This window comes from Panthera uncia, chromosome C2, assembly GCF_023721935.1.
Source record: "Panthera uncia isolate 11264 chromosome C2, Puncia_PCG_1.0, whole genome shotgun sequence".
Lineage (NCBI taxonomy): Eukaryota > Metazoa > Chordata > Mammalia > Carnivora > Felidae > Panthera > Panthera uncia.
Window position 1 is genome coordinate 56,650,351 of NC_064810.1, and position 23,624 is coordinate 56,673,974.

Consider the following 23,624-nt stretch of genomic DNA (forward strand, 5'->3'; position numbering starts at 1 on the left):
GAGGGAGAAAGCAGTATGAATATATAGGTGTGTGGGGGGGATCCTTTCAGTGGAAAATAGTTGCATTTGATAAATGCAAGATTGGTGAAGATTTTGTAAGTAGGTGGACTTTTTTGTGGGTTTACAGTTTAACTATTTGCATAGTTCTGCTTTAGAAGACTGCGATTCTAGTAGAGTGACATCAACTTATTATCAAATATAGTACCAAGTTCAAACATTCCACAAAGCATTGCTCATCTCTTCCGCTGAGGGAGAAGCTATACTTCTTCACGCCACAGGTTATAAAAAATTTGCTGATGGTGAGGGGAATAAGCTGAGTACATAATGGCCCACCTTCCCTATAAAATACTTTCTTTGTTTCAGAGTCAGCTATGAAATTCCAATAATAGTCTCAAACCTTTAATTTGGATTATCTGAGTAAATGTAAAATGCCCAGCACTGTACATAATTACTTCTTTGTTAAGATGTCAACCTTTGTTTTTTAGTTAAGAATTAATGAACCTCGATAATTGGCCAACAGTCTTTGAGGCAGAAAGTGGGATGGACACCATCAATACGCTTAACCCAAAACAATGAAATCATTGTTGGCAGTAGGATCATGTTGCCTTTTGTTCAGATAATTTTCTTCTTGGAAAATACATGCATACTTTGGATTTAATGGTGCCAGAAATATTAATAAGTTAGCTATAATTATTTCTGAACCAGTTTGTCACTCAAACAATAAAGGTGAACTTATCTGTAAAGTAGGCAACTAAAAGGATATAAAACCCAGTAATATTCTCATGACAAAGGTTTTGTTTTTAAAGTCAACAGCAATTCTGGCCCTTGAGAGAAAATGAACTGTACCGTACAATATAAAATCTCTTTTTGCAGCTAGTAATAATTTCCAACAGGAAGGTTTGAGGTGAGTATGTCTTCATTTGAGGACAATGTAATTTAAGACTGGACACTTAGAAAGTAGAAATTTGAGGTACCTCAGTAAATTTGTTTTTAACTTTAAAAGGAATCTTGAGGGGTCAGTGTGCCAACTGGAAGGCAAGAACTTGGTTCTGGCTGAAAAATCACCCCATACAGCTTACATTTTCAATTAACCTCTGTGCCTAGGTTCCTCTTTGGGAAGGGATAACAGTCATTGTTGCCTTCCATGGGAAGCCTGTGCTTTGACATCCTGGCTGAAGATGTTATATCAACACAAGCGATTAATATTAGAACATAATGCATGTATGCACATAAAACACCAGCATGGTGCTCTTTTAATGCTTATATAACATCTATAAATACTGCTCTTCCATGCTCTTTCTTCACTTTAGGTCAGAGGAGAATATAATCATAACATGTCACTAATCCAATTTCTCAAAATATGGAGGAAATATATTTTTTAAAGCTCCGTATCATCCTTTTGAGAAGCACTAAACCTGCTAATCCCTCATGGTCTCTGTAGCAATTGCACAATGGCCCCCCATATTAAGCCTTTGGCATCTTTTCAAATGTTGGCTAAATTACTTCTCCTGGAAACTGGACCGATCATGGTAAGGCCAGTGGAATGAAATTGGCTAGCGATATTAAAATTTTGGTTGTTTAACATTTAACTGACTCTCAACAACGTGTCTAAGTGTTATCTAAACAGATAATTAGCTAGTCGCTGCACAGTGGGCTTTATCTAAATTTAGCAGTGAAATTAGGTTTAGAGAATGAGAAAATAGGAAAAGAAATTTTCTCAAGGGAAACGGTGGTGTCAGCACAGCTGAGGAATGTCACAATAGCTACATTTCGTCAATTACGATCATCATCAGGGGTTCTCCAGTAGAGACGCAGGACAAGGTTTATTCACAAGCGCATCCTGAGGATAGGCGATGGAAAGGAGTGGCTGGAGGAGACAGGCTTACAAGGGACGACAGAGACAGGCAGAGAGAAAGAGAAGAGAAAGGGGGTGGAAGAAGAGAAGGCACTAAACCGGAGCGTTGGGAGACAGGATGGGAGGCGGAAGTTAAGAAAAAAAAGAGAGGTAGGCAGGGGTAGAACGGTGTGTAGCTTTGGAGGTGAGTAAAACATTGCAAATCAGTGGGTGGAGGGTGGGGGAACCCTAGTGATGGAAGGGGCGTGCTCTTGGCGGCAGGCAAGCATTAGTTTTAGCTGCGATAGGCGGCTAAATCCTTGTTCGACTTTTCTTCTTATTGAAGCCACATTTACGACTATCTGGTGGAGATGGCAGGACCTACATACAATTAGTTAATGGTATCAGGACTGAGGACGTGTGTCTTCTGCCTCCAGTACCCCTCGGGACAGTCCAAACTGTCCACCGCCCCTGCAGAACCGCCAGGGGCTGTGGCTTCAAGGTCAGGCCACCAGGGCTGTGCGTGGCGGGTGGATGAAAAGGGCAGAGCGCGCAGCCATCTGGGGTGAGGGAGGGTCGTGGTGGATCCCAGACCTCTTAGGGCCAAATGCTTAACACTTCCTCAGGTCCCTTTACCGCGGTCAGCTCAAAGGAAAACAAGCAATGAAAATAAAATTACACGTGCGAACATGCAAATGAAACAAAACCAAAGAAAAACACCACCGCACTCTAGGCGCTCCGATGGGGGAATCCATGGCCTCCTGTTGCCAGTCGCCCGGCGAGGACAGCGGACAGCCCGGCGGCCGGAGAAGCAAGAGCGAGAAAGCAAACCTTCTGGGGGCCCCTCTCCTCGCTCGGCTCCGTTGACCCCTCCACCAAACCGCCCTCCCAAGGGAAAGGAGCAAGAAAATCGCCTGTGCAAACAAGCCTCGGAAGGCTGGGGCAAGTGGGGCTGGGAAGAAAGAAGGGATTCGGAGAGCGCCGCTGTCCCGGGAAGCAGGAAGGAGAAAGTCTCTCCTTTCAGCCCCCTGCGTCCCCGGCGAGGAGGGAGATGACTAGTTCTCCAGGCTGTGTTCAGCTTCCTAGACAGGGACCTTTAGCGTGGGCAACGGAAGGGCAGCCCATCCTGCCATTCCCTCTTCACCACTCCCCCTCCTCCTGTCCCGGCACCCCGCCAGAGGGAGAGCGCGGCCGGGGCGAGGCGAGCAGCCAGCACGATTGTCCCACCGCCCTCCGCCTCCGTCAGCGCCGGGGCAGCGGTGGACCCGCGAGGGGCGGAGTGGGCGAGACCATTGGAAACATTTAGAAGGGGGGACGAGGCGGGGACGAGGCAGGAACGAGGGGCGGGGCCTACTAACCTATTCCAGATTTTCCTGTCCTCTTGAAAGCCCTGCTTTGGGAGAAACCCGTTATCAAAGTGGAGAGAAGAGATTTTTTTTTTTTTTTTAAGGGGGAGGAGCGTGTGTAGGAGGGCGGGGTGGGAGAAGACGCGGCTTGCAGTCAGCGATCAGACGGGAGCTGGAGTTGTGCAGGGAGGGCGGGAGAGTCCCAGCGCCGGCTCTGAGGGTCGGCTTCCTCTCCCCCTCCCGTGCGGGGCGGGGTGGTGCGTTCCGAGTTCCCAGGAGTTCGAGGCGGGCGGGTGCCGGGGGGAGGGGAGTGGCGGCGGCGGCAGCGGCGGGCGGCTCCCGCCTCAGCCTCAGCAGTGGCGTCGGCGAAGGCAGAGTCAAGGCAGCCGCGAGCGCTCGGCTGAGTGTCAGCCGGTGGCGACGGCTCAAGAACTGGGAGTTGGGGACGCGCGCGCCGGACCTTCCGCCGCCGCCGTTGCCGCCGCGGCCGCTGCTGCCGCCGCCCAGAGCCTAAGGCGCCGGGGCCGGGGGAGCAGGGGGGGCGGGCGAGTGAGAGGGCCGGGGGGAGGGTGGGGGATGGCGCGGACCCCGGGGCCGGCCCCGCTGTGTCCCGGAGGCGGCAAAGCACAACTTTCCTCCGCTTCTCCCCCCGGGGCCGGGCTCTTGCTGCCACCCCCGACGCCGCCGCCGCTACTGCTGCTGCTCTTCCCGCTGCTGCTCTTCTCCCGGCTCTGTGGTAGGTGAACCTCGGCGGCCGGCGCGGGCTGAGGGAGGCGCGACCGAGGGTCCCGGCTCCACCGCCGGTCGGCGCGGGCCGCCCTCTGGGGCGGTAAGGCGGGTGTGCTCGGCGGTTGACTGCGCGAGAGGGTGCCGCGGACTTTGGCTGGAAACTTTTCGCCGCGCCCGGGGCGAGGCCCGGGAAGGGCCGGGGCCGGCGAGTGCTGCGCCGGGCGGCCCGCCGGCCGCTCCCCTCCCCCGCTCGCCGCTGCCCGATGCCGAGTGCTGGGTGCGCGGGGAGCTCCTTCGTGTTTGCTCCGGGAACCGTTAACTCCTCGCTCATTCGCGGAGGAAGTCGAGAGCGCGGACTTCTGGGCTGGGGCGAAGGTGCCGGGCTGCACGTTTGCCGCCTCCTTTTTTCCCTGGTGAAACTTGAGCTGTGAGTCCAGATACCTCCAGGGACCAGAGCCCGACGGGATGAAGCCGTAGGCTCCCAACCCCTCCTGGCCTCCCGCTCTGGAGAAGGCACCATGTTAGCCCACCCTGCAGCATTCCTTACAGTTCTCTTCCGTCCTCCGGCCCGGTTCTGCCCCGGCAGCCTCTGGATCGCTTTGCATTGAGCCCGTCGCTGCCTTCCAGTTTATGGGACGTCTCTCACACTGTCCATGTTTATTATAGCGAACGCTGTTTGTCCTCAGGACTTCGATTTGTGTGTTAAATACCTGATTGCATCGATTGTGCTCTGGCTGTTCGGATTAAAACAGACCCCACGCCTCGTCCTCTCATTTTATGTTACAGTTTTTTATCACATTTGGGGGCGAGTCTCTGTAAATTCTGTTCCTAGGTATCCGAGACTAGAAATCCACTTGTTATAAGGATCCTGTAAAAAAAAAAAAAAAAAAAAATCTGGTGCCTCATGCAAGAGAGATGGACTAAGTGATCATTAATGGAAGGCGGTGATTTGGGAACGTGAGGCCACACCAGTTTGGGGGGATTAGCTTTGGCTTTTGGTAATACCGAAATACTGCAGGAAGTTATTCATTCGAACACTCAACTTGGTGAGGAAGGTGAAGCAAAACTTAACGCTTGCGCAAAGATTAGTGTAGCTAAGACATTTTTATTGGTACATAAGGCTGCTGTTGGATCTGTGTTTAGTGGGATTGTAAATGAAACCAGAAGTTTCATTAGTGTTTATTAAAAGGAGAGATGTGTGCGGATTTCTGGGATGGTGTGATTTAGAAGAAAGAGAATCCTGTTCCGGGAGGTGTGTCAGGGTAGTTGGTTATGAGGGGAGGCAGAGTTTCAAGAGATTGAGTGCCCCTTATAGGCTAAGAATCTCCTCTACCAATTCACTACCACGTTTCAAGCACGGTAATGAAAGTTTCTGATTTACAGGGTATAGCCTGATAAGTGGCTTGTTATCTAATCCGCATTGTTTCTGTATCTCCACTCCCCAGCTGTTTGGTTCCACAACACAATTCTTAATGCTGCTACCTCTGTAAATTGATGCAAGATTCTACGTTGAATTTGTATACTGTTCTTTGCCATTAGGGAAGATGGTGGATTACAGTTGAGTGGGAGAAAAGTTGGAGGGGGTTTACTATCCTGATTTAGATTGTGTTAAGGACTAAGTGACTATTATTTGTACCTCTAATAAAGGCTTATCTTGCTAAGCAAAGCCTTATAGAAGACTGAAACTAGGTGACATGTGTGTATAATCAAAGATACTGAATTTGAATAATTTCATAGTGCTTGTACAAGGGCTTGTACAAGGGCTGATTACTTTTGAAGGAACACACGGTTTTCATGCAGAAGAAAGGTGTGTTTTTTCTTTAAATCCTTTTTGGTGATGTGCTAATGGAGGGGTTGATATTTTTATTTAAGGTCCTAAAAATTCAAGCAGTATAGGCAAATGGACTGTGATTTAGAGCAGGTGTAAATTCAAGTTTTTAGAGTCAATTTTGCTGGTAGTTGTAGAGACAGGCACTAGCTTTGTGTTTCTGTGCACTGTTCTTTTAAAGAGCTTCCTTTTCTGGCTTGTAGTGTTAATAACACCCTAATTTGTGAACCCTTATGACAAGTTTTTTGTTTTTTGTTTTTTTTTCCATCAACCTCTCTCTATTTTAGAATTCAGTCTTTGAGTAGGGCACAGTTGTCCTGACTTATGGGTGCTTAGTAAGTATGGAAGTAGAATTGTCTTCATGTAACCTGTTTGTTGATTTGACATTCGTAGCACTACTTACAAGGTTTTGCGTGTACTAATGTTTGAGTAGTCAGTTTTAGAATTGAAAAGATTTTTAGGCTTTAAAAAGGTGATTATCTGATGATTTCTTAATCAGAATATTTTACTTGTTTGACACGTACAGTTTTTTTTCTTTTTGCTGCTTTTTTGGATATGCTGCTCACATGTAGCATGACCTTAACTATGCTCAACATCTGCAATGTCATCTATTAGTACAAGATAATTTTTATATCCTGTTCATGTGCTAAAACAAAACCCTTGCAACTGGTAGATTTGATATTCTGAAAGGTGTAAAAAATTACATATTATTTGCTGTTTTGAGGGTGTATACTATCTGTCTTATTTGAAGAACTGAACTTTTAAAGTGAGAATTTTACAGGTTTACAAACTCTGGTTTTTTTTTGTTTGTTTTGTTTTTTAAGCCTGAGAAATTCTTAGGTATAAAGGTCAAGGGGGCTAGATTTACAACATCAAGTGACTTGATAAGTCCCATTTATTTAAATCCCATTTTTCTAGAATTCCATATTTCTTTTTTTTTTTAATTGAAGTGTAGTTAACACACAGTGTTAAATTAGTTTCAGCTATATTTCTTTATGATAGCAGTATTCAGTTCATATGTGATCAGATTTATCTCACATTCCTTCCAACATTCTTCTTGAAAGGTAGAGACTGTTAGCAGGGGTATGGTATCAATGAAGGAGATAATAAAGCCTGTTTGGTCTTTGTCCATTCCTATTTGAATCTAGGATTCCATGACTTTACATTTTCATCAAGGTTTTATTTAATGATAAACGACGATAAAGAAGATGTATTATTAAATTGAATCTTGAACAGCACTTTCAGTACTTTCTGTATTCCTGGCACTTGATAGGCACTTGGGGACATAAAGCATGAATAAGGCAGAGTTCTGGCTTCAAGGAGCTTACAGCATTGTGATAGACATGAAGACAATTGTTGATTATAGGACAGTCAAGTGTTTATGATAGAGATCTGCATGAGGTACTGTGGGGTTGCCCAGAAGAGGGATTCCAAACGCGTTAGGTAAAGATAAATGTGAATTGTGAGAAGTAAAATTACTTTTTAAAATCAGTGAGGCAGATCTTAGTGAGATTAGACATTGTGGTAGGTGGTAGAAGTTTGTTCCTGTCTCTTTCTGATCTTTATTGTTTAAATACTAAATGGGCAGTTTGATTCTGAAAAACAGGCTGCCACTTAACAGCTTTGTGAATTGTTGGCAAGCTATTTAACCTCATCTTAAAAAAAAAAAAGACATCATCACCTTGTGTGTAGAGTTGTTGAGAGAATTAAGTCAAAGAATAAAATAATAAAACAGTGCATGGAATATGGTAAACATTCAAGTGTTAGTAGCATTGCACATTATAAACTAACTTGCCTGGTATTTGCCATTCTTCAGTTCTACCCTAATGTCTTGAATAATTGAGTTTTCAAGGTAATTAACTTAATCTATTTGCACTTTACAGCTTTTTTTTTTTTTAATGTGTAGCGCAGTCAGTGCTCTTTAAATATTTGTTAAATTTGTTTCAGATAAATATTCAGAAGACCAATTCTTAGAATATGAGGATACAGTGAAATTAACTTTTGTAATTGTATGGAACCAAGTTGAATCTTCCCTTAATGATGTGGAATGCATTTTAAGATTTGGCAGTTCCCTAAGGTCACTTGGAATGTATTGAAAATGTAGAGTTGGAGAAAAGTGTCACAAGTAAGCTTCTACCTTATCAAGTTACTGATAGTATCAGATTGGAGCCTATAATATGTACTGCCCATATAAATCTTTCCGCATTCTTAGCAGATATAATTGGAAAGTGAACCAAATTTAAAAGTAAGCAAAAAACCCCAGATCTTCCTTTCTTGTATTTAGCCATAGCATCAGAAATAGGAACTGGAAAAAGCTGGGCAACTTTATATTTGTGTGTGCATGTGTGTATTTACTGTCTTGTTTATTTCATTATGCTTAAATATATTTAATTTAGTGATTCAGGAACTCTAATGGGCATTTTGCATTTGTATAGTCAAGAAGTTAAACTTATGACTTCTTGCCTATTATTTGAAAATTACTGAAGAGAAGCTGGCTAGGATACCTTTGTTAAAAAATAGAGTATTTTGACATTTTGTGATTTGCCCCTTTAAAATTAGAGTAAATAACATATTGTTATAGCATATTCTATGATCCATTAAAGTCCTTATGACAGTTCATAGTAAGGACTAACTAGTTTGTGAAAGATGTGGCATTTAATTAATAATGGCTATTAATATATAAATTTAGGATAAAATCAATCCTTAAGTTAGTAATAGAATGATTATTAAAGATGATTTTATGTTCCAAGCATTCAGGTCCAAAAATGTAAGTACCATAAATGTCATACTTTTGATTATCTTTTGTATTTTTATCTAAAATTTTTTAAAGTCTTGACTATGTATCCTTTCCTGAATTTCATAAAACTTAAGATTTCTATTTTTTTTTTAAGTTTATTTATTTTGAGAGAGTGAAAGAGCGAGCACTTATGGGGGAGGGACAGAGAGAGAATCCCAAGGAAGCCCAGGAACCATGAGATAATGACCTGAACTGAAATCGAGAGTCAGATGCCTAATGGACTGAGCCACCCAGGCACCCCAAGATTTCTATTTTTATACTAGGTTCTGACATTTAATAATTTATTTAAATAAAATTTATCCTCTTTATCAAGGGTGAGCTTTAATTTTTTTCCTAAATGACTCAATTATTATACTATAGATAATTCATTTAAAACTTTAGTGAGAGCTTCCCCTTATGACTTTGGAAACAGCCATATTGCAGGTACTGTAGTCTATTTTATACTCATGCTATACTATTTTTAGTACTATTTTATAATAGTACTACACTGTTTTAGAAACGATCTTGTATTGCATACTTAATCTCAATTTTACATATTCTCTTTCGTATAGTATTCAGAGTGATTGTTTTTCTTGTAGTCCTATTTACTGCCCAACATTCATTCTGCTAATTAAGATGAGTAGGAAAGAACTACCTGTTGCATTGTGTAGATATTCATAAACTGGAATTTGAGGCATGTGTAAAAATATGCCATCTCATAACTGGATTAAGTGGCTAAGAATTGGCAGTATGTCTTTCAGCACTTCAGATGATTATTTTGTAAGTGTAAGATAGTAAATTATACCTGTGGATCTATAGATAGGAAAGTATTTTTTAAAAAACTTTGATTTCCTTGAACTTTAATGGCTTAGAGAAATCAAACTTGTTCTTATTTTAAATAGGTTAGCTTTGCACTGAGTGGAGGCTTTTTAAGCTCTCAGCTTAGGGTTATTCAGAAGAAATAAAGTTAAAAGGAAAGGCGGTGCTATAAATCACTGTTCTCAGCTAGCCAGGGTCTGCAGAAGTAGGGTGTGCAGTTGGGTTCAAATCTTAGTTACTAGGGAATCTTTTTCAAGTAACATTCAAACAGGCTCCACTGTGGATTTACTGGATTGACAATTTTTGCAAGAGGGGTGGGGAGTGGAGCCTGGGGATTGGGACATTTGTAGTTTGAGAGACATCTTTAGATGATTCTTTCTTCCCTTGATGAGTGCTCTTTATTACAACATTTAAATTTATGATTTGACCAGATGTGGTTCTTCTTCTGAAAGAAATATTCCACTCTTCTGTTCACTAATGTATCAGAAGTGCTTGGCATATAGTAGGCACTCAAATTTCTTTATTTCAGGAGTTTAACAGCAAAGTCAAATTTAAACTAGCACTGTCCAGTGGAAATATAATATGAGCCATACACAGAATTTTAAGTTATCCTTATGCCACATTAGAAATAGTAAAAGGAACAGGTGAAATTAACCTTAATCATGTATTTTATTTAACACAGTATAACCAAAATATCATTTCACTGTGCATTTGATACTAAAAAATTGAGATATTTTACATTTTCCTTCCTAGTTAAGTCTTTGAAATTTGGTGTGTATTTTAACTTACAGATTGTTATTTAAACTAGCTGTATTTGATGTGCTCAGTAGTCACGTGTGGCTGGAGGCTACCATATTGGACAGTGCAGGCCTAAACTATATGTGTCTCTGAAGTAGGTAATGCCTATTACCTACTCTGGTCCTTACTCATAAGGCCTAAAATAATATTACTCTTCCTGCCTACCTAGTGAAATTCTGAAATAGCTGGTTTAAGATCAGTTTTCTCTGTGAAGCCTTCCCTCACCACTTCTTGACTAAAGTGAGCTTTTCTTCTTTCTAGTTACTCTTACATTTGTTATGTAGTATTTAATTATAAGTTGTTTTGTAATGTGTGCTCTTTGCAGTAGAGATCTTGCCTCATGCTTCATTGTATGTATCATAACAAGTATTGTAATAAACAAAGATTATTTTTCAAACTATATAGATTTTATTAACATTTGCTTTTTTGCCCATTAATAACTGTTTAAGGAATTGACCAAATTTGCTATAACATAAATGGCATGAAGAGAATACTTGGTTTAGGATTTCATCTTCCATATTGAAGTAAAATAATGAAATAAAATAGAATAATAGCTATAATAAATAACTATGAAACTTTTGTGAACTTGATTTTATTTCTTATCTGATCCTAGATATCTTTCATTCCTTAGTCCCTGGACGCCTACCCTCTTTTGTGTTTAATAATGTGACATGTGGTCATTAGAGGAAAAAGCACACACATTCTATTCACTTTTTTTTTCCCCTTCATGTTTTTAGGTTTAGAGCAACGTTTGCCAAAGTGTTTCTGTTGAATTCAAGTCTCAGAAGATATGTTTCTGGGATAAAGTACTGTGGTTAAATAGACTTGGGAATGGAAAAAAAAACTAGCTATATAACCCACTTATGTAAAGTCACTATATGCATTAATATACTAATAGCTTAAAAAATTATTCCGTAAAATATACTGTTTTACAAACTAATTAAAAAAAAATCTTTTTTGTGTAATACCTGTTACATTGCAGAAGCTGTGTTGTACAGAACACACTCAGAAGTATATCCCTAGAGGGATTTGTATATTTGATATTATTCCTATTTTGACAGTCCTATTCCTACTTTCCTAGATGGGGGGGGAGTGAATACATACATATTGTCTAATAAACTAGAAGAGGTTGGTAGGTTTTAAAGATGTTGCTTGATGAGATAGTTCTTCATTGGCTTTTCTTTTTTTCTAAAAATTCTTTTTTGCTATCTTTAGGTTTGTGTCTTTATTCCCCATTGTCTTACCCATTTTGAATCTGAGATGTTTGCAAAATTGATCTTGTAGGAGGAATACAGTTTTTTTCCCTTTGGTATTGTAAAATCAGCTGTGCATTATTTATCTCAGGGCATTTGTAGTTTAAACAGCTTATGTGTGACATGCCTCACTTTATGTATATCACATCTCACCCTGAATTTGAATTTTCAAAATAAAGTGTAAGATTAAGATACCTAATCTGTTTTGTAATGGAAATATGTCAGTGTTGTTACTGGGAAGGACCTGAAAAAACCAAGAGGCAATTATAAATATAGGTGCATACAGCTAGGACTCCAACTCAGTGTTGAGAACATTGTATACAATTAACAGTGTGCTTGATGCCTTTTTTTTTTTTTTTAATGTTTATTTATTTTTGAGAGAGACAGAGTGCAAGCAGAGGAGGGGCAGAGAGAGAGAGAGGGAGTCGCAGAATCTGAATCAGGCTCCAGGCTTTGAACTGTCAGCACAGAGCCTGACTTGGGACTTGAGCTCATGAGCCGTGAGATCATGACCTGAGCTGAAGTCTGACACTCAACCAACTGAGCCACCCACATGACCCTGTGCTTGACCCTTCTAATGTCTTCACTTTAGAGGAAAACCAAAAATGTTAATGAAATAGTAGTATTGGTGAACTGTGGTTCACAATCATATTCATATAGTAACTATTTCTATGTGTTATCCATGATAGACATGATTGTCATTATTACTAGATTATCTTAGGCTGTTTTGAAACTTATTAATATGATTTCTAATTTAGTCTTAGCTACTGTGGGCTAGATTAAGATTCATTTCATAAGTGTCCTGTCATTATGAACTCCAAATTCCCTTCTAATTTGATTCAGATTAGAGATAATCATTCATGGCTAGAAGTTCAATTTAAATATTGGCTAAGTCACACCATTAAACTGTCTAGTTTTTAAATGTGCTTAGGGATACCCTGGTTACTTTATTTTAAGTGCAAAATTTTTAAAAGCTTCTCTATTTTATTTATTTTTTATTGAAGAGATTCAAGTGGGAGAAGGTACTTAACTACAGTTTTATCCTTCTCATTACGGACATAGGGCTAGAACCTCATAGCATTTTTCACTAAACCATGAGTCTGCATATGTTAATGGCTCTAGCAGCTGTTCTGAACCTCAGATTTCTCTGCTTGTTAAAGTTAAGAGATAAAAAATTACCACGAACAAAAACCTTGAGTAACATGTTCAAATAATCCGCTTGTATTGACTGTCAACTTTTATAGTAGCTTCTCCATTCCTATAAGCATTGTAAGTATATGATTATAAATCTATGATTATTTTATACAGCTTTGGCTAGTTCATCTGAAAACCAGAATGAACTTTAATATTGAAGTATAATGGTAAGGAATTCCTATTCTCTTTCAAATTGTTACTTCTGTTTGTTGTGCACTAGTACAATGTCAAAGATTTATTTATTTTTTTCTTTTAAAGCTGGTATAGCTTCTGTGGTTACCGGACTGATTTTGAATAATAAAAGAAGGCATATCAAGGCCAGAATTAATAACACTAATGAAGACACCTATTCTTAGGAAGAAATAAGACTGGTTAACTATTGACATTCTTTTCCATATTTAAGATTGTGAAAACCATTTCAAGTTTTAGATTCGTAAGAGTTAGCAATTTTTGGTGGCTATTTTGAAGCCATGCATTGCTTATCAAACTTATTTTTCCGTATGTGTATAAAAGGATCTGGACATTGGCACAGTTTTGTTATATTGATTGTGAAAATGTTTAAATATATAAGTAGTTGGTGAAATTTGTATAGAGCATGCAAAAAAAGTCTCTTGCCTTGTAAAAGTTTGAATCCTAACAACATCTGCTAAAATATAAAAACAACTCTGAAATGGCCTAAGAAAAATGCAGATCTTTGAGGATACTACTATTGCTTTGCTGCCCTCTACAGTCATCTAAAATAATCGCTCTTGATTTTTCTTCCATCAGATGATTAAAATACTTACTTGACCTGTGAGTCAGTTGAGTAATATTTACTGTTAAAATATATTTTTTAGTTAGTCACAACAGTTGACCCATACCTATAATGCAAAAACTAAAGGACTTAGAATTGGAGCAGGGGATAAATTGGGAACTGTTGAGCGTCAATCAGAAAATAGGTAAAACAACACCAACTGAGAGCTAGGTGGTTAGAAGATATCACAGTGAAATAAGACATGGTGGTTGGTCCCAAGTTTATAGACCTATTGGTAAGACTAACTGTATGTTAAAATATATACAAAAAAGGTGTTTGTAAAAACGTTGCAAGTAGTATGGTACAGCCTAAAAGAAAGATCAGTAAGACCTGGAAGAGTCAAGGAAAGCTAAGTAGAGGAGACAAAACTTTTGAGTTGTGTCTTCAAGAATGGATTAAATTCAGACAAGTAAAATAGGGTTATATTAAAACACAAAGGATCTGTTACACAGAAAGGGCTATGCAAGGGGCCTTGGAGTCTTTGCACTTAATAAATGTAAATTTTAATTGTTAGGAGATTTGGAATTAGTAGTGTGTGTGTGTGTGTGTGTGTGTGTGTGTGTGTGTATGTTAAGTCCAGTTACTTAGCCTTTCTGCCTGTTTCATCCCTAAAAAATTGGCTAAGTACTTCATTTACAGAGTTGCTGTGAAAATTAAATGAACTCCTTAAACTGCACAATATAGTGCTTTATAAATACAACTAACAATGATGCAAGGGAAAGTGAATTGTCTTATATTAGAAATATAAAAGTATTGTGGGATTATAGAAGAAGGAGCAGTTTTACTGGCAATGGAAGAAGACTTAATAGAAGGCCTAATTTTGTAGCTGAACCTTGAGGGAAGAATTTAGATTTCCATTTGTGAGGGAAATTCAAAGAGAAAGAGGGCATTCCAGGCTGAAAAGATCACTGGACTGAGAATTCTGTGGAAGGAATGTTCCCGTGTGGTTCAAGCATGAGCTTTTTGTAGGGAAGTCATGGATTTTTAAATACTTTACTGATGCTGAGGAGAATGTGTGTGGTAGGCAGTGAGGAGCTTTTGAAGGCAAGTAACTACTGAATCTGTCTGATTTGAGGATGTTGTATTGCTCTGATCGCAGTGTATAAGATATATTGGAGATATGAGAGACAAAAAGGAATAGCCATTATAATCGTTCATGGAAGAGAAGGTTGTGAAGACAAATAGCATTTTGGTAGAAGGCTTGAATGGAGAGATGGATCTGAGTAGATTACCTAGTGTTTGGATATCATAGTGGGTGAGAAAGGAAGAGTTGGATCTGAACTTAATGCTTCTCTTTTGAATGGCTAGAAAAGTATGGTAAAGGTATTGATTAGTTTTAGTCCAGTAACATTTTGGAGGCATTTAAATTGCGGTGTCTTTGGGACATATTTTATTTTTTTTATTTTTTAATTTTTTTAATATATGAAATTTATTGTCAAGTTGGTTTCCATACAACACCCAGTGCTCATCCCAAAAGATGCCCTCTTCAATGCCCATCACCTACCCTTCCCTCCCTCCCACCCCCCCATCAACCCTCAGTTCTCAGTTTTTAAGAGTCTCTTATGCTTTGGCTCTCTCCCACTCTAACCTCATTTTTTTTTTCTTTCCCCTCCCCCATGGGTTTCTGTTCAGTTTCTCAGGATCCACATAAGAGTGAAAACATATGGTATCTGTCTTTCTCTGTATGGCTTATTTCACTTAGCATAACACTCTCCAGTTCCATCCATGTTGCTACAAAGGGCCATATTTCATTCTTTCTCATTGCCACGTAGTACTCCATTGTGTATATAAACCACAGTTTCTTTATCCATTCATCAGTTGATGGACATTTAGGCTTTTTCCACAATTTGGCTGTTGTTGAGAGTGCTGCTATAAACATTGGGGTACAAGTGCCTTAGGGAAATATTTTAGAGCTGTAGTTGGAAATTTATTATGAGATGGTGGAGATAATATGTGGAGTTGGGAATTACCAGGATTGAGATATTGGGAATAGATGAATTTTTAGATAGAAGGCAGAGGGGGAGGAGAGAAGGAGAGAGAAGAGAAGGAAGAAAGGAAAGAGAAGTGGGCAGGGGACTGGGAAAAATTTTCAAGGTTGAGGTATTTTAATTGGATAAGAAGGAGGGAGAGGGGAAATCATCTGGAAAAAAAACTTACTTGATAAATAGACCAATATATTTAGTAGTTAAGAGGACTGCATGGATGACCCAGTAATTTAGTAAAAGTGGTTAGGAGAGGTCAAATTCCAAAAAGTTAACAAATGAGGGGACAGTGAAGAAGTAGTAAGGTATGGCCCACTCTTAGGAAAGAGAAAGAGTAATTTGATGGGGGAAGAATAATGTATCAGTTGTTATGGGCTGAATGTTTGTCATCCCCAAATTGAGATATTGAAGCCCTAACTCCCAATGTGATGGCATTAGGAAGGGTTCTTTGGGAGGCAGTTAGATACCAGGTGGTTCACGTATGGAAATCAAGACCCAAGGGAGGCTAGACATCTAGAACCATACCCAGAACCACAGCCAAGATAATGTCAAGGGACAGTCTATCAAGGTCATTGCTTTTTGCTTCTTGAGACACTGGAGGTTATATACAGCTTTGCCTCTTAGACTGGCATTGCTGCTCTTAGAGATTGGATATTGTTATTACCATAGCACAAGGGACTATACTTTCCATGGGTGTCCATTACAGAAAGTTGAAGGAAAGCTTTATAAAAAAAATTGACATATAGTTGACAGTGTTCTGTTAGTTTCAGGTGTACAACATAGTGATTCGACAGTTCTATACATTAGGCTGTGCTTACCGCCATAAGTATAGTTACCATCTGTCACCATGCAATGTTATTATAATATTACTGGCTTTTTTGTTCCCTGTGCTATACTTATCATCCTCATGACTTATTTTATAACTGGAAGTTTATACCTCTTAACCCTTTCACCAATTTTGCCCTTCCCTCCAACCCCCTAATGTTTGGCAACCACCACTTTGTTTTCTGTATTCATGATTCTATTTCTGTTAGTTCGTTTGTTCTGTTTTTTAGATTTCACATATAAGTGAAATCATATGGTAATTTGTCTTTGATTTGAGTGAAAGGTGAACACAGCATTAGACGATGTGAGGTATGAGCTTGTTTGAACAAGGCTGGAGATACTGATTGATGAAATATTAAAACTTTTTATTGACATACTTTTACAGAAAAGTATTAATGGTAAGTGTGCAGTTGGGTGAACTGTGATTAGTAACTCTGTGAAACCATCACCCTGGTCAAGAAATAAATTTACTGGCACTCTAGAAGCTCCCTCACACTCTTTCCAGTCACACATCTGTCTCCCTGAGCAATAACCACAATTCTGACTTTTAACTCCATAAATTTGTTTTGTTTTTTTAACTTTATATAATATTTTTTTGCTGATGTTGTGAAATTCATGTTGTTGCGTGTAACATTTTTTTTTTAACACTACTGTGCAGTATTCTGTCCTGTCACCATCCATAATTTATCAGTTTTAATGTTGGACAGAAATTTGGGATGTTTTCAGTTTGAGGCTTTTATGAATGGTACTACCATGAACATCATTTTATTTCTCTTTTGGTGGTAGAATTGCTGGTTCATTTTATGCATGTTTTTGTTGAATAAGTTTACTAAACAGTAACAATTCATACTTCCAATCAGTAGCTTGTAAGACTCATTTGCTCCACGTCTTCACCAGCCCTTTGTAATGTCAGTACTTTTTCTTAACCATTCTGAGCAGTATGCAGTGGTATAACATTGTGATTGTAGTTTGTATTTCCTTGATGGTTGGGATCTAAGGATTTGCACCATTTTGAATATCGTCTTGTGAAATGCCCGTTGGTTTTTATCCCATTTTATTCAGTTGTATTGTCTTTTGTCTTTTTGCAGATCTGTTGGATTTGTTAATGTATGCTACGTATGAACCCTAATGTGTATTACAAATATCTTCTCCTACTTTGGTCTTTTCACTCTATTGATGGTGTCTATAGATGAACAGAAGTTCTTTAATAATTATCCAGGTAGTCAAAACCAATCTTTGTCTTTATAATTAATTCTTTGCCTTATTTACAATATCTTTCTCTAGTGCATTATCATGAAAACATTTTCCCTAGGAGTTTTATCATTTTGCCTTTACTGTGATTCATCTAGAATTTGTTTTTTGTGATTATTAGGTAGGATCCATATTTTTTCTTCATTTACTATCCAGTTGACCATCACGGTTTTTGGAAAGAAACTATTGTGCAGTGCTGCCTTTATAATAAATCAAGCAGCTGTCCATGCCAGCGTTTATTTTGGGGCTCTCTTCTTCATTCCATTTGTCCACTTTGCTATCTTGGCACAAATGTCATAATATCTTGGGACGCCTGGGTGGCTCAGTGGGTTAAGCGGCTGACTTGGGCTCAGGTCATGATCTCGCGGTCCGTGAGTTCGAGCCCCGCGTCGGGCTCTGTGCTGACAGCTCAGAGCCTGGAGCCTGTTTCAGATTCTGTGTCTCCCTCTCTCTGACCCTCCCCTGTTCATGCTCTGTCTCTCTCTGTCTCAAAAATAAATAAACGTTAAAAAAAAAATTAAAAAAGTTATAATATCTCATTATAGCTTTATTATTTGTTTATTTATCTGAATTTAACATTTATTTATTTTTGAGAGAAAGAACGAGATAGAGTAGGAGCGGGGGGAGGTGCAGAGAGAGGGAGGGAGGGACACAGAATCCGAAGCAGGCTCCAGGCTCTGAGCTGTCAGCACAGACCCTAATGCAAGGCTTGAACCCACAAGCCGTGAGATCATTTTGATGTTGAGTAGAGTAAGTCCACCTATTTATTCAAGTTTAATGTGGCTAGTCTTGGTCCATTTCTTTTCTGTATAAATTTTAGTAGCAGCTTATCAATTGCCACAAAAAACCTATAGGGATTTTTTATTGTGAGTACATTAAATCTGTATGAATTAATGTAGGGCTAAATAGACGTCTTTATACTGAATCTTTCAACCTGTGAGTCTGGTTTATCTCGCTATTTACCTAAGTTTTCTCTACATTTCCCATAAAACTTTCTGTTTTTTTTCTGTGTCGAGGTCTTGCATCACTATAAATTTTTTATTACATTTAATCTACTCAAAGATTCAAGTTACTTGTTTTTTGATATTACTATAAATGATATTTTAAAATATTACTAATTGCAGGCATATAAAATCTAATGCTTTAGTTTAGGTATCGTGATCTTACATCCAGAGACTGTGCTAACTTCATTTATTTCTAATACTTAGTCAAACTTTTGGATCTTCCATCTACAGAGTCATGCCATCTGTAAAAAGTGAAAGCCTGTTTTTTTTCATTCCTTATACTTTTTTTTTTTTCTTTTCCTTTGCTTATATGTTCTGGAGCATCATAGCTCCACTATGATGTTAAATTAAAGTGGTGATTGCAGGCATCATTGTCTGGTTCCTAATCTCAGAGGTAAAACAGTGTTCAACATTTCAAAATTAAGTATGATTCTTGTAGTTTTTTTTTTTAATAGAATCTTTATCAGATTAGGAAAGTTTCTATTCCTAGTTTGCTAAGAATTTTTGTCATAAATGGTGTTTACTTTTATCAAATACTATATCTTAATTTTGAGATGATTAGAGGATTTTTTTTCCTTTTTTTAATATGGTGAATTACATTTAAAAAATGTTAAACCATCTTTGTGTTTCTGGAATAATCACAGTTTAGTTTTGATGAATATATCTTATATAAGCCTATTTTTCCCTTTAATTATGACTTTATCTGCATTGTATGCAAATAAATGTTTAAAACATTAAAAAATTTCCATGTGATTTTTTTTGAGTCTTGGATTATTTTGAAAATTATTACTTAACTAGATACATGAAGATATTTTAGTTACCTTAGTTTTTGATTTTTAGCATAATTACATTGTGTTAAAGAACTTGTGTCTGATTTCAGTCTTTGGAAGTAGCATTAGGTCAATGTTGATAATTCCATGTATACTTACACAGAATGTATATTGCTTTTGTTGGGTAATTGTTTTCTTACCTTGTATATATCAAGTAGGTCAAGTTGGTTGCATTGTACAAGTAATAAGTCTTTATCCTTTCTAATTTTTTTCCCTGCTTTTTCAGTTAATTACTGTGAGGTGTATTAAAATCATATTCCATGATGTGGATTTGTCTTTTTTTTTTTTAAATTCTGTGAAGTTTTGTGCTATATGGTTTGAGGCTGAGTTATGAGGTACAGTTAAATTGGAATTTTTCTATCTCTGGCACTTGACTCTTTTATCATTATTAAATAGTCCTCTATCTCTAGCAATACTACTTTCTTTAAAGTCTACTTTTTCTGATTTTTAGTATGGCCACATTACGTTTATTTTGGTTAGTGTTTGCATTGTATCTTTTCCCCAACTTTTACTTTCATCCTTTTTGTACTCTTAAATTTAAGTGTGCCCCTTGTAAGCAGCATGTAATTTTTAAATCCAGTCTGCTAAGCTTTGTCTTTTATTTGACATATCTATTTATCTCTGATTAATTAGTCCCTTATATATTTGGGCGTAAATCTATGTTACATCTTGGTTTTCTACTTGTGCATATGTTTTTTGTTTTATTCATATATTCATTGCTTTCCTTTGTACTAGTTATTTTTCATTCCTTTTCCCCCCTTGCTAAATTTCAGTGGCTACTTTAGATATTACAAAATACATCCTTGACTTTATTAAAGTGCAGTATAAATTACTATGAATATTACTCCTTTTTAGACAATACAGGGACCATCAAACTCTTTAACTCTATCCTTATTTTGCTGTTAGTGCTAGTGTCTGTGTATGTGTATCCCATACAGCAATCGTTTATTTAGTTTTTCCAATATGCTTACTCTTTCTATAGTTCTTTCTTTCTGCATCTTGTAGTTTCCATCTGGAATTCTCTTAACTTCTGCCTGAAAAACATCCCTGTGTTTTCTTTAGTGTGAATCTGCTAATTTATTTTGCCTGAAATTTCTTTATGTAAATATATAACAGCTTTACTGATGTAATTCACATATCATATGCTTTACTGACTTAAAGCACATAATTAAAAATTTTTTTTAAAATATTTATTTTTGAGAGAGAGAGAGGCGGAGCATGAGCAGGGGGAGGGACAGAGAGAGAGAGAAACACAGAATCCAAAGCAGACTCCAAGGTTCCAAGCTGTCAGCACCGAACCCAACGTTGGGCTCGAACTCATGAACTGCAGGATCATGACCCGAACCAAAGTTGGCCTCTTAACCAACTGAGCCATCTAGGTGCCCCTGAAAGTGCAATAATTCACGGTTTATAGTATATTCAGAGTTGTGCAACCATAACCACAGTCAATATTAGAACATTTTCATCACTCTCTGCTCCCCTAAAAGCAATCATTCTCCCATTTTCCCTCACCTCTCCCAGTACTAGGCAATCATTAATATAATTTATGTTTTTATTGATTTACCTATTCTGTACATTTCATATAAATGTTATACAATGTGTGTTCTATGTCTGATATATTTCATTTAGCATAATGATTATAAGGTTCATCCATATTTTGTATATATTGGAACTTCATTCTTTTTTATTGCCAAATCGTATCTATTGTGTGGCTATATCACATTTTATTTCTTCCATCAGTTGATGAACATTTGCATTATTACCACTCTTTGGCTCTTATGAGTAATGTTGCTTTATACATTTATGTATGACTTTTTGTGTGGACATATATTTTTATTTCACTTGAGTATTTAGCTTGGAGTGGAACCAGTGTAACTGTAACCTTTTGAGGAATTGCCGGTTTGTTTTGCAACGTGGCTATACTGTTAAATATTCTTACTAGCAGCACAGGCCACTCCAGATCTGTAGATGTTGTGTAGTTTGGTTGATGGGTCAGTTGTGGGTGATGGGGGCTAGGTTTGTCTGGGAGTGACCTGAATTTTATGTCTTGGAAGAAGAAAAGAGAAGTAAGTAATAGCATCAAAAGTAGGAACCAGAAGGGCAAAAGAATAACACAGTCCCGGGAAGGTGAGCATCACACCTGGAATTAGGTGAGAACCAGGAATTAGGAAAGGAGCTATGTGCTGTGGGGAGTTTGGGCAGGTGTTTGGCAGCATTTCTGGAAGCTTAAAGTCCTGGTGACCCAGATTTTGTATTTTATTCTTTTGTCCCCACTCTTAGAAACAAAGGCAGACTTATTGTTCAAATCCAAGGTCAAAATGTTTCCTTAGAATTTTGAATTCTGCCATTTCCTACATGGTCTCTATTAGTTTTAGGAAAAGCAGCTCTTTTCTTGTGCCCAAACCATTCCACCAAAAACTTGTGGGGCAGTTCCCCTGTGGTGAAAAATTCTGTCCTGATCTGTACTCAGGGCTGCAGCACATTAGAATGAACACTTACTAGCTTCTAATCTGTGCACACGATTGTACAGAAAGATGTGTAGGCCCTTCTGAGAAGCCAGTCTTTGGCTGTGAATGTGAAAGGTAGATACTGACTCTGTCTTACCCCTTACCACAGATCTCTGTGGGCCAGCCACCCCAGGAGTGTGAACCACTGGTTCTGTGAGGGAGTATACCCAAAGAAGGACAGAGTTGGAAGAGGTTCACTTTGAGAAGGTATATGGTTCAGGCCACCTGATAGTAGAGAAGGCTGGAGCTGGTTTGGAGTTATTACAAGGAATAAGCTATTTTCTGGGAGTGCAGGTGGTGGTGTGAGTGTGTAGTGGGAGTTCTGGTGCTGGTGGGGAAGTAGACTTTTGAGAACCTTTGGGCAGCATGGAGTCTCTGGTTTCTGTGTTATGAGAACAGAGGGAGAGTTATTGCCTGGCTGACGCTTCAAGGTTGTAGGGGGACTGAGTTCTGGACACATGGCTGGGACTGGCTCTACCCAGTATTCTCATACCCATGCTGCTGACTCCTAGTCTGCATTGGACATGGCAAGAGAGTCTCTTCCTCCTGCAGAATTCTTATAGTGCCATCTTCTGAGAAAGCTTAATGCCATATTTATATGAAAGGAGAAGTACTTAAAGGAATTCCATTTTTCAGAGAGGAAAATGGTGGTACATTTGGAGTTGACTGTCAATAAGTTGATCACACATGCATCTCCATACTGTAAAGGTACTTTAAAGGTACATAAGATTAGAAGCTAAGTATTATATGTTTTTTGTATCTCTTAAGCCAAATGAAATGAAACATGTCTATATTAATGCTTTTCTAGAAACTTTGAGAACTATAGATTCACATAAATAAAACATTTTAATTTAAATATTTAGAAAGTATATGGAATGTAGAAACATTACGTGTAATTCTTTTTAAATTTTTACTAGTCTGATTTTTGAATGTTACAGCTTGCACTAGCTTTTGACTTAGGTGCGATACTCTGCAAATGCTGATTTACTGCTTTAGGATACCAAATTTTTTTTAATGGTTATTCATTTTTGAGAGAGCGTTAGCAAGCAGGCCTGGGGCAGAGAATGAGGGACAAGAGGATCTGAAGCAGGCTCTGGTCTGATAGCAGTGAGCCCTATGCAGGGCTTGAACTCATGAACCTTGAGATCATGACCTGAGCTAAAGTTGGACGCTCAATCAACTGAGCCACCCAGATGCCCCTAGGATATCAAATTTTGACAGTTACCATATTTCATCAAATATAAGAGGTCATTGATTAAGAGATACACTATGATTTTATATGCCATTAAGGAAGAGAAAAAAACTATGACAGTACTTTCCTATCACCTAGAATTTTTACTTTATGTGTATTGACTTATTTTATATTTGTTGGACTTTTATTTCATACTTACCAATATTATATTCATGGATTTTTAAAAATCATCATAACTTGTGTGCATCCATGAAAAGCAAAATATAAGTGGAAAAATGGTTAAGGTATTCCTACTACTTCCTCGTATTCAGGGTCCTTCTTCTTTTATTGCTTTTTGCCTCAATGCTTGGAAGAGCTCTTTGATGCTTTCTTTCTTAAAAGATGTCTTTATAACAGAGGGAATATAGTTAATATAGTTATGATAACTTTATACGATTACAGCTGGTAACAACACTGTGATGAACATTTTGTAGTATATAATTGTCAAATGACTATGTTGTACAACTGAAACTAATATTATATGTCAATTATACTTAAATTAAAAAAAAAAAGATGTATTATAGTTTCCAAGACCACCCTTAGATTCAGTAATTCTCTAAGAAGACTCTTAGGACCCAGCCTATATTTGTACTCAAGGCTATGATTTATTAAGGTAAAAGCTCC

The 23,624-nt window shown here is 38.4% G+C and overlaps 1 protein-coding gene across 1 annotated transcript in view; it reads left to right on the forward strand.

Annotated features, from left to right (window-relative positions):
- The first annotated feature begins 3,664 nt into the window (after window positions 1-3,664).
- The window catches only part of NECTIN3 (nectin cell adhesion molecule 3), a 125,313-nt gene continuing 105,353 nt past the window's right edge, over window positions 3,665-23,624 (forward strand). Inside the window, exon 1 of the mRNA XM_049628153.1 lies at window positions 3,665-3,916. Coding sequence (XP_049484110.1) covers window positions 3,757-3,916 — 160 coding nt within the window. The 5' untranslated portion in view covers window positions 3,665-3,756. The remainder of the gene's footprint in view (window positions 3,917-23,624) is intronic.